This window comes from Carassius carassius, chromosome 3 (assembly GCF_963082965.1).
Source record: "Carassius carassius chromosome 3, fCarCar2.1, whole genome shotgun sequence".
NCBI classification, from domain to species: domain Eukaryota; kingdom Metazoa; phylum Chordata; class Actinopteri; order Cypriniformes; family Cyprinidae; genus Carassius; species Carassius carassius.
In genome coordinates, this window is record NC_081757.1 from 40,813,930 (window position 1) to 40,825,925 (window position 11,996).

An 11,996-nucleotide genomic window follows, 5' to 3' on the forward strand; every position below is an offset into this window, starting at 1 on the left:
AACCCCTCTGCGTCACTTCGGATACCGGAAGTTAGGGCAGATGGTCATATGACTGACCGCAGCACCGCTCGTATAACTGCGTGAGCGGAAAAAGTAGTCCCTCCTTACAAACAGAGCATAACGCGATATCAGAAACATATTTAGTAACCGTAATAAGCCTTGTATAAACTATTTCAAATCGTTTTTCTGGATGTGTGATTTTCGAGAAAATGCAATTTTAAGTTGACAAAAATAATGTAAATCTAGTGCGGTGGTATCGATGCGCAGAAGGGAAGCACAGCAGCTGTGTGTGAAGCGCTCGGTTACGTCTCTGTGTGTTTCTAAGACTAATTTACTTTTCCTTTAACAAACATGAAGTTTCAATACAAAGAAGAGCATCCTTTCGAGAAGAGGCGATCGGAGGGAGAGAAAATCAGGAAGAAATATCCAGACAGGGTTCCTGTAAGTCGGTTTGATATAACGTTAGTGTAAACAGAAGCTAGTGCGACGATGAACCACAACAAACAAGTAAAGCGCGTGATGCATCTCCACGATTTAACCGATTCGTCCGTCTTAAAACAAGGTCGTCTTGTGTTTATTCGGGTTTATCTTTAATAGCATGTGAAGGGCGAAGCTGCTGAGGGCCTTGTTGACCTCTCAGCTTCTTTATTATGATTTAAATAACATGCGCGTTCGTGTTATGCTTCCTAAGAGCGTATCTGAAATCACTCTTCAAATCGAATCTGCTTAGAAAGACGAACAGTTAAACATTTGTTCAGGTGTTTTGTATTGACTGATCTGATTTTGTGGGGTAAAATAATTCATGTAGGACCATGTGGAAGTGATGATTCCTGAAATAGCCTAGATGTCCTTCAGTCAACATGTTTACATCCACAATATACATAACCAAACCAAAAGATTACTGACCGATTGATTCAGCTGAGTCAATTAACACAACTGAAACACGCAATTTCTTACAAACACCATGAATTGAAGAATCCACTAACGGGCAAATTTTCTGAGATATTTCATACTTTTGGTGGCATTTTCCCCAAGTCCTGGCTAATTTCTGACCTTCCAATGGATGTTTTGCATATGGGGGAAAACCCTGAATAGTAGTTTTAAATAGTCATGGGTCTGAAGTGTTATCTTGTTCCTCATCTGCAGCCTAATTATCAAAAATAGCACAGCTTTTCTCAGATCCTCTTTGCTCGGAGTCAAAAATCACACATAGTGAAGAGTAAAATGAACTGAAAGTAAACCAGTAGTTTACCCAAGAAAGAAAATTAGCTGCAAATTTCACCCTCAGACCATCCAAGATGGAGATGAGTTTGTTTCTTCATCTGAATAGATTTGGAGAAATTTAGCATTGCATCACTTGCTCACTAATGGATGCTCTGTAGTGAATGGGTGCCGTCAGAATGAGAGTCCAAACAGCTGATAAAAACAGTAATCACAGTAATCCACTCGACTCCAGTCCATCAGCTAACATCTTGTGAAGTGAAATCTGCTCATTTTTTGCTTGTATATTATGGATAGAGGACTCATATTTTTGCCGGAAGCAGCTGTTTGAAGTTAAAAAATCTTGATGATGGATTTGTTTCTTACAAAAACGCAGCTGTTCACAAGGCAATAACTGATGGACTCGAGTCAAGTGGATTATTGTGATGTTTTTATCAGCGGTTTGGACTCTGGACGGCACCTGTTCACTGCAGAGCATCCATTGATGAGACACTGATGCAATGCTACATTTCTCCAAATCTGATGAAGATGAGCACACTGTCAGCTGAATATCACTCTTGGGTGAACGTTTTTTTTTTTAACCGTACACTACATTTTCTACACTTACAAGTGTTTGTGTAATTCTGTGTCAGGTAATTGTGGAAAAAGCTCCTAAAGCCAGAATAGGTGACCTAGACAAGAAGAAATACCTGGTGCCCTCTGACCTGACGGGTAAGTGCTTTTATGACTCTGAAGAGATATATATACATATTCATTTTAAATGATGCTGATTGCATCAGAATATATTATTATTATTGTATTTTGACCCTCTTACTGTAGCACTCTCTATACTAATTCTATTCTTTTAAAAAAAACTGAAAAACTTGCCCCTTTTAGACTCTTGTTTGTTTATCAACTGCTTGTTGTCCTTTTTTTTTGTTTTTGTTTTTTTTAGTGGGCCAGTTTTACTTTCTCATCCGAAAGCGAATCCACCTGAGAGCCGAGGATGCTCTCTTCTTCTTTGTAAACAACGTCATTCCCCCGACCTCCGCCACCATGGGCCAGCTGTACCAGGTCTCTCTCTCTTTCTTTCACTCTGATTGGTTTGTCAACACCAAAATCTGTTTGTATCTCTTATAATTACACTTTCTCACACACAGGAACATCATGAAGAAGATTTCTTCCTTTACATCGCCTACAGTGACGAGAGTGTGTATGGAGAATAAAGCCAAAGAGAAACGACCCTCATCTCCTTCCTCTCTCTCTCTCTCTCTCTCTCTTCCTTTTAAATCAGTCTATAGACGTCATGCTGGCAGCCTAGAGCTATCAGCACTGAAGCATAAGATGCACTTTCGCTTTGGGTTTATCATACCTTCTCTCGTGTTTCTATCCTTTGGTCTGACAGTCATTTCTGATGTTTATTAAGAATTCACAGAGAAGCCGGTTCTTACAAAGCTCTAATGCTATGAAAATGCCACTGATACTGTTACAGTTCGAATTGATTTCTGCTTGTATGCAGTTGTGTATCCGTTAATAACATGCAGACCTTTCCTAGTCAAGCTCATTTCACACATTTCTGATTATAAATAAACGTTTGCTCTTCTAGATGGTCTCTTACTAGCACTCGCTGGTCTGTCAGTCCAGAAACGGGACTAAAGTGTATTCTGTTATCAGCTTAAGTCTAATATGCTGTTGTTACATTGATTCGCTTTTATTATCGTACCTAAATGAATGTAGATGGGTAGCTTTATTTTAGGTTGTATATCTGAAGTGCAAGTTTTATTTGCAGTTGATTTTTTTTTTAATCTTGGTATTCAGTTGTATTTCTGGTACCCCTGACAATGACCTTATAAACATAGTGCACACCAATTTTGTCTGTTGTCATTTTATCTCAGAGCTGTTGAAATAAACCGCTTTATTTAAGGTTTAATATGGATGTGGATGGAATCAGCAGTGCAATAATTAAATTGTCCACAGCTACTGTGTCCACAATTGGAGGATTTTATTTATTTCCTTAAGTCTCAATTTAACTTATCAGTTTGTCTCCACTATGATAAGTACTAAATATACAAATACATCATAGATAGATAGATATACAATATGTTTTTCATTTGACATGCCATTGTTGATGGTGTTTTAAAGTAGTGTAAACTACAAATGAGCTACAAAACTACAACTCCCATGTTGGGTAACATCTAATTTCCCGACCGTTTAAAAATAAAAGTCCTCTTTTTTACTTAGAGAATCTTTTCATCTGTTGAACCGGTTCACAAATATGACTGAATTTTCGATAATATTCGGTTATAATAATTGTTAATAAATAACATCTTTAGAAAAGTGACCTTTATTCATGCAAATACATTTTACATTAACTTTTATTAATGTTTAAGGTTAATTCAAATTATATTTAGGCTTAATAAGACTTCGTTTTTATGAAAATGTCAACAAACTGGGACACATGAAATTTCAATAATTACAATAAATAATTAAACACTTAGTAATAACATAACTTTTTTAAAAATAAATATTTAATAACTTTATTCATGGCATATAGAATGCACTTGCTGCTTCCCAATTCGCATGTTATCCATCGTAAATAGAATTAGTATGTCCCAAATCATAATAATATGTTTTTTAAAAAGTAAGTTATGCCAAAGGTTCCCGGATGGTCTACTACTTGAGATTACAATTCGTGTTAGTAAATAAAATTATTTTATTAATGTTTAAGGTGAATTCAAATTATATTTAGGATTTCGAAGACTTTGTTTTTATGAACTAGAAAAGCCAACAAACTTGAATACATGATTTTTTAATTATTAATTAAAATAAATAATGTTTTTATAAAATACGTTGCGTAAAAGCATCACTTGAGTCGTGTTTGAACTGATTCTTCGTAATGAACCATTCGAATGAACCGATTCGCGGAAACGAGCCAGACTTCCATGATGCCATGGAAACGCGACGCTTTCCTGGATAGACCATGTTATGAATGATCTCGAGAAAATAATAGTTATTTAGTTAGCGGTAACGAGACACAACATGCTTCGAAAAGCAGTGAAAGTGGTCGCTGAACTCCACCTGAGGGCGGTGAGGATCTCCTGACAGTTATAAAGCTTAGTGAGATCAACTGAACTAACTGAGACGATCTGTTTTGTGTACTTCTGGTAATTTACATGCGGATATGTAATTATTAGGTTATATTTGTATGTTAGATAACCTGTCCAGGGGTGCATCTACCAGCAAAAGATGATGTTTACGTCAGTGTGAGTCTGATGAATAAATACAGGAAGACTGAATGTGTTCCTGCAGTGTTTCCATTACTGATCCGGGAGAAAATAAGATTTGAAAAGGTGGAGAGGTTTTATTACTCTATCTATTTTAAATAACGTTTTCAAGAGCAGTCTCACTGTTTTATAAACTCTCGCCTTTTCCCTTGTAGATCCTGAATTATGTCACCGATCCTTCAGCAATAGCAGAATTCCTGCAGTGTGAGATGCTGCTTCTTTCTTTTTTCCTTAATTCTGTCTTCCCTTGAAGAAGTAGGCTTAAGCATGCTTCCCACTAACTAAAAAGAGTACTTATTACAAAAATAATATAGGACTACTTTAAAACAGGCTACCTAAGTGCAAAACGAATGTTTTCAGACACTTATTTACATGTTAATTGCAATTAAATAAAGTGTTCATGTATTATAGGTCATATACATTTATATTAATATCAGTTAATTGAACTTTAGAAGGTTATGACCCACTTAAGTAGGCTACATCTTTGTAATTTCATAACTACTTCTTTTGTCTTTGAATTATGATTGAAGTACTGTTCAATGCACTGACAAGATGTCATGTATTTAAATACATTTGTAATTACACATTTGTAATGAAGAATTTCCACTTTAGTGTATAAAAATGTTAACTTTAAATGCAAAATGAAATGACATTACAGCAAAAATTTTAATCAAGTATCATGTGCTTTCGTAAGTTAGTCAACACATCAAAATACTTCTTTAAAGCATGACAATTTTTTTTTAAAAACAATTAAAACTTTTAATTTGACCGTAATAAGCTACTCTTTTTTTTAAAAATGTACTTAAGTGTGTTACATCTTGAATGTCTATTCTCTTTAAGTAGCACACTTTAAGTGACCTTTCAGTTTTATTATATGCAAGTATGTTTTTTTTTTAAGTGTACTTTTAAGATTTGAAGTGCACACTCAAATACAGTTAAGCAAACTTCTGAACACAGTTCTTGTTTACTTGGGTTATTTTAGTGTGTTTCTCCTCTTCCTCAGGCGAAACAGTGAAAATTGAACTCATTCAGTTGATTCCTCCAGGTACAACTGATATTAACTCTCAGGTTTTATTAAATGGTTAATGTTGCAGATTGAAGAAGATGGTATTTGCTTTTGAAACTCCCTTTTTGCAGCTGGAGAAATACTGGCCAGTTTTGAAGAAGATGCTCGAAGTTTTCTTTTCCCAGAACCGAAGCTTGTCCCATCTTTCTCTGGAGTAGAGAGAGAGGTATTGATGACACGGCATCCCACTTTTCCTGTAAGTGCGTATTTATCTACCGCACTAATTGAATTCATTTGCTTAAATACAACAATAATGAGTTTTTGCATTATTAAGATAAAATAAAAAAGGCCTTTAAATTCAATTTCAGGGTATTTCTCCAAGATTAGAGTTCTCCACAAAGACGACATTCAGAGAAATCTCCAGTGACAATAGTTTCCTGACCGTTCCTGTGGTAAAAATACAGATTTTGACATGCAAGATTTTTGCTTGATTGCCTTATAAAGTTTTGTAAGATGCTTTATTGTCTTTAGAGGGCAATGATGAGAAAAACCTCAGAAAAGTCACCGAAACAGGGCAGCGCTTCACCCCAAAGACATCTCTCTTTTGCTCCATGCAGTCCAAGAGAGCATCACGACAGAGATCAGGTATCAGATGTTCCTCATTTGTGCTTTTTTTAAAGACAGAACAGGAGTAAAAACTTGCTAATGTGCCCTTGTCAAAAAGAAGTACACTTATTAAAATAGCAGTAATTGTGTAAATAATATATTTTGAAATTACATGCTTAAGTTTGAATTAAATGCAATGTTTTTAGCCAGTTAATTGCATGCTATTTGAAATTAAATAAAAATGTATAATTAAAATATATATCAAATGCAATTTAAGAGTGTTTTTGACCCACTTAAGTGGGAAATAAGTACATATTTATATGCATTTTCATTATTTTTTCTAATGTCTTTGAAATATGCTTAAGTGTAAATGTACTGACAAGCATTTATAATACACTACAATATACTTCAATGCAATTTGTATCCAACCCTGTAAGTTATATATATAAATTTAAATTAAATTAAAAATTAAATTTATGCATTTAGCAGACGCTTTTATCCAAAGCAACTTACAGTGCATTATATATATATATATATATATATATACACATGTAATTACACATTTGCTATGTAGTATATTTCAAAAATATTTTCCTGTTTTTTTATTTTTTATTTATGAATTAGTGATGGCTAGCAGAAGGCACAACAGCTTATTGTAGGATTAAACACTTTTATTCCAGTTCCTGTGTGTGTGTGTGTGTGTGTGTGTAGGTTCAGAGGTCACGTGGACGGTCCTCTTCCCATTATTCACCCGTCTCTGCCAGAAACTCCAGTTTATGGAGTCTGTCACCACATCAATCAAAACCATCAGGAGAATCAAGTATGAACACTGTAACACTCTTCATGCACTTTTGTCAAACTGGTCCATGCTGTGGATCTGTATAAGATTTACATGAGTTATTTTATTTTAGCAACATAATGTTAATCGGTTAACCAGACTATACTATTAACTGCATTTATTTATTCTTCAGGAGACCAAAGAAGAAGCTATTCCAGACCTTGGGTTAGTTGTGTATACTATTCGTCCCTCTCTATACTATACACCAATAAACAAATAATACGGATCTGGAAGTAAATTACAGTCTAGATTAACTAAAAGATAAGTCAGATCAAGACAACCTTTGTGAAAAAGAAATACTCTTTAGCTTACTTTCAATAAGAGTACTTACGGAAATAAAAGACTTTAAAAGAATACACTTAAGTGTGAACATACTGTAACATTTTCAGACACTAAAATGTATGTTAGTTGCAATGAAATGGAAATGGATTATAATTTAAATGTGCTGTAAATAGTCTTCAGAGTGTTTTTGTCATTATGACATTTTATATTTAAATCTATTGTTTTTGAAATATAGTTCAAATGTGTTGTCATGTATTTAGATATATTTGTATTTGCATATTTGCAATGACGTTGTGATTTGATGCATTTAAAAAATATTTGCCTTAAATTAAATATTGAATAAAAGACTACAGATAAAACTATAATAAAATATTTTGTGTGCCTAAGTGTGTTAGTCAACATTAAAATAAGTCTACTTCTCTAAAGCATGACGAAAGATTATTGATACATGATTTAAAATTGCTTGAAAGTAAAACGTTTAATTTGATAACATTATAAAGTGCACATTTTAAATGTGTTCAGAAACGGACCCCCGGTTTCACAAGCCTAGTCCCACACTAAAATGTAAGTCTGAGCTATTTTAACTAAAAGAAAATTGTACTCACTGATCTTAAAATATATCATCAGTTCGTTTGTTGTCTCAAGATGCACACCAATAAAGTTTTCTCCAAGGCACATTTATAAAATTCACTTAAATGTCCTAATTGAACTGTGGCCTAATCCTGGCTAAGTCTGAGCTCCATCTGTGATAGTCATTAAAATGCCCTCTCTTTAAATTCACTTAAAGGGATAGTTCAGCCAAAAATGAAAATTTGTTTCTTCATTAGAACACAAACCAAGATTTTTAATTCAAACTGTTGCAGTCTGTCAGTCATATAATGGAAGTTAATAGGAATCACAGGTTTGAGAGTCAAAAAAACATACACAAACAAAACCAAATTAGACCCTGCAGCTCGTGATGATACATTGATGTGTAAAGACACGAAACAATTGGTCTGTGCAAGAAACTGAACAGTATTTATATCGTTTTTTTTACCTCTGATTCACCACAATGTCCAAAATTTCCTGTTCGCCTTCTCAACAGCAGGTGCGTGAGGCGTCTTCTTCTTCTTCTTGCTTTATGGCGGATCGCAGACTTATAAGTGCATTTCTGCCACCTATCTCTCAATTGGACCATTGACACTCTATCTACAATCTCAATTAGGAGTGTCAATGACCCCCAAAGCCATGATTCCCATTCACTTCCATTATATGACTGACAGACTGCAACAGTTTGAGTTAAAAATCTAGGCTTGTGTTCCACTGAAGAAACAAAGTCACCTACATCTCAAACATCAAATTTGTATTTTAGGCTGAACTATCCCTTTAAGTGACGATTTACTTCATTACTTACATATTGACTGCATTCTATTATCTGCAAGTACAGTGTTTTAAGATATACCCTACAAGATCACATTCAATACAATTAAGTGCACTTCTTTGTCACAAGTTTATTTCGACCTGTACTTTGGTTGCATATTCTATTGTTTTACTCATGTCATGAACTGCCACTGCTCTTCATTATTTCAGATGGCCGATGAAGACTCTTCAGACAAAGACGATCTCCTCGACTACGCAGAGGAAGTTGGCCGTCATCATTCCCTCATGGGATATGAGGGATCTTCCAGACACTCTAGTATGGATTGCCAGAGGCACAATGGGTATGTTTGCGCCTGTGTTCCCCAGGTAGAGTTGCATGAATGGATTTGATCTATGTTTTTTTGTAGAACACCTAAACCATGCCATGCAATCCGAAGTATAATTCATGTTCAAAGCAGTATGAGTTGCCTAATACATTGGTTCAAGGAGCATGTTCAAATCACTGACCTTATATGAGCAAAAGTAATAGTGATGCCTTTTTTTGAGATAAATGATGTGTTGTTTTCTGCAGATCTCTCTTGGGTTCTCCTGGCCTGTGGGAGGAAGTTCAGGAACGAGTTCAGAGTCTTTTAACATCTCCCAAAGCGGTTCATAGACTAGCCTGTGTGAGTAACTCTCAAACAAACACACATGCTCCTGTTTTTAATGAACGCGGTGTAATTTCATGTCCATCGTGGGAAGGATCGTTAAGCCTCCTCTGCCTCTGTTTTGATCTCAGGGTGCCACCGACTCGGAGATAGACGAGGTATTGACACGTAGATCTGTTTTGGCCCACTCATGCCCGTTCTAAACACCAGCGTGTGCGATAACAAAGTGGTATGTATGTGCTCACTTAATGGCCAAGTCTTTAAATATAATAACAGCTTTCTCATTCATTCAATATATATATATATATTTGTGAACTGAATGTCATGTTTTCAGACATGTGCATGTTAATTGCAATTAAATGAATGTGTTAGTAGTAAATACAGAGCACAGAATGACCAACAATTTGACTAATGGTAAACTTTGACCTTGACCACCCATGTCACGCTTATCTTTGACCTTTCATAATCTCTGGGGATTATTATGGTCTTTGTCCTTTTATTTGGCATTTCTATGTTTACCCATGACCTTTCATATCCTCTGGGGTCAATTTTGACATTTTCGACATGACATACTAGAGTTTCCATTTTTGACCTTTGACCTTCCGTACCTGGACGTCCCATATCTGTACAGCACGTGTTTCACCCTGTTTAATTTACTTTCTGAGATTTTGAAAGGTCAAAGGTGAGCGCAACTACTATTACCTTTATATTACACACAAATAGCAAAAACGTTTTGACTCACTTAAGTAGACCTGTATATATAATTTTATAATTCCTTCTATTGTCTTTGAAATATGATATAAGTACTGCTGAATGTTCTGACATGCATTTATGATAAACTAAAATATACTTTATTGTAATTTCCATTGAAAATTGTATGCCTCGGATTTGAATATATTTGTTGCAATTTAGTACATTTTCTTTAAAGCAGAAAAACATATTAAAACATAATGATTTGAAATATAAAGTAAAATGTTTGACATTACTACAAAGTGCACTTTTTAAAAGTGTGTTAAGAAACATGGTACTTTAAGTGAAAATTATAATTGAATATCTTACATGTGCTTTATTGTGTTAGTTGCCACATTTTAGATAAGTGTTTATCTTTAAAGCACGAAAAAAGGTTATTGAAACATGATTTAAAAAGACATGTAAAATGTGTAATTTGATAACATTACAAAGCGCTTTTAAAAGTGTGCTTAAATGTGTTCAGAAACATAGTCGTTAAAATGCCCTTCCTTTAAGTACACTTAAGTGGCCTTTTATTTCATTAATATTATAATATCTAGAAGTATAGTTGTTTAAATATACTTTTTATATTTAAAGTATATAAAGGTTTGATGTGCACTAGTTTGCATTTATTACAGTAAAGCACACTTTTTTGTGCACAAGGGTTGTATACACTCAGTAGGTATTTAAAGACTGTTTACTTCGACTTCTTTTTATCCACAGATGAATCAGAGGACTGTGTGATTTCTTGTGACATTGCATCTTTTTCCATTCAATTACCAGTGTGTTTATTTGTAGTTGTGTAGTAAGTGTTTTTGAAGCTTGGTGGTTTATAACCATTTCTGGAGGCCCCCCAACTGTTCACACCTGATTCAGAAACACTTGAAATGTGTGTTTCAGTGGAGACAGCGTGCAAAACGGACTCTTCAGACACTTAAAATGGTACATGTGCTTAATATAACCCTCATAACAAAAAGGTTGGCTCCCTTGTCGGAGCTGTGGTGCAGTAATAGATCATAGTTTGTTTTGAGACCAACCTGCATTGTGTCCTAATGCAATTCTTATATAAAGCAAAAAAAGGCAGAAGTCCACCCCCAATAAAGAGAAATAAAATCATCAAAAGTGACAAATCAGTAGTGCTTTGATCACATTCTTTCTTCTTATTTTTAGCATCTTTATGCAAATGCTGCTCGTTCATTAGCAAGTCAAATTAAATACCTGCTTTAGTTGATAGTCAAGTACAAAAGGCTTGTTCTGTTTGTATCAGGGAGCCGCAGATGTGCTTTTTCAATGGCATTCCCCTTGAGTATTAAATGAAGAACATTTCTCTATCTATCTGTCTCTCTGTCTGTCTGTCTATCTATCTATCTGTCTATCTAAGTGAAAGTGAAGAATTTTTTAAGTTAAAAAATAAATGGAAAAAAGTCAATTCAGGGATTTTTTTCAGGTGTTGACATCTTTGTCTTTATTATTTTGTGGATACACTTACAGTACTCGCTGAATCATACAGTGTGAATAATTTGACTACTGTACTGTATATTACAGTTGTACAATGGTGTGCTTTACAGTGTTTATTCAGTTTCAGAACCGCCGACCATTAATGCTTCACATTGACAATTTTCTCTCATTTCTGATGTAACCCAAAGTATAAAGAAATGAAATACTGTAAAATAAAATTCAAACTGGCTCAATGGCAGAAATTTGGCACTGACAACATCATCTGTATGGTCTTTTCAAAATATTCTCCAGAATAGCTCTGATTCAACAACAAAAGAAGAAAAATAATTAATTAGTGGCTTGCTGAAGAAACTATTAAGGCTTGCCACCTTTAGTATCATGACAAAATAATTGTGTACAAAGGATCTCATTTTTTTATTCCAAAGACCATTTCTGTACCCCATATCAAGTCCTTATCATGCAACGTTTGAATAAAAATGTCCCCCTTCATATCAACACATTCAATTTGGCACAAACCTGAAATGAAATACACGCAAAGCTCATAAACATTTGGCTTTCGATAGCAAGTGCAAATACAGATTGGCAAC

The 11,996-nt window shown here is 34.6% G+C and overlaps 2 protein-coding genes across 3 annotated transcripts; both read left to right on the forward strand.

Annotated features, from left to right (window-relative positions):
• Positions 1-247: 247 nt before the first annotated feature.
• LOC132126970 (gamma-aminobutyric acid receptor-associated protein) lies at positions 248-3,069 on the forward strand. Its single transcript, XM_059538596.1, has 4 exons — positions 248-441; positions 1,854-1,932; positions 2,156-2,274; positions 2,361-3,069. Exons 1-4 carry the CDS (start codon positions 352-354, stop codon positions 2,424-2,426), a joined length of 354 nt encoding a protein of 117 aa, XP_059394579.1. The 5' UTR covers positions 248-351; the 3' UTR covers positions 2,427-3,069.
• Positions 3,070-4,025: 956 nt separating this feature from the next.
• Positions 4,026-11,203, forward strand: spata6l (spermatogenesis associated 6-like). Of its 2 annotated transcripts, none has more exons than XM_059538582.1 (13): positions 4,026-4,287; positions 4,413-4,550; positions 4,640-4,688; positions 5,467-5,529; positions 5,622-5,746; positions 5,859-5,942; positions 6,022-6,135; positions 6,808-6,916; positions 7,068-7,099; positions 8,786-8,916; positions 9,147-9,240; positions 9,354-9,451; positions 10,675-11,203. In XM_059538582.1, the coding sequence occupies exons 1-12, from the start codon at positions 4,240-4,242 to the stop codon at positions 9,423-9,425; spliced, it is 1,059 nt and encodes a 352-aa protein (XP_059394565.1). In that variant the 5' UTR covers positions 4,026-4,239; the 3' UTR covers positions 9,426-9,451; positions 10,675-11,203. The 2 variants fall into 2 exon arrangements, with proteins under 2 accessions (XP_059394565.1, XP_059394569.1); XM_059538586.1 differs by having other exon boundaries at positions 4,031-4,287; positions 5,488-5,529.
• The last annotated feature ends 793 nt before the right edge of the window (positions 11,204-11,996 follow it).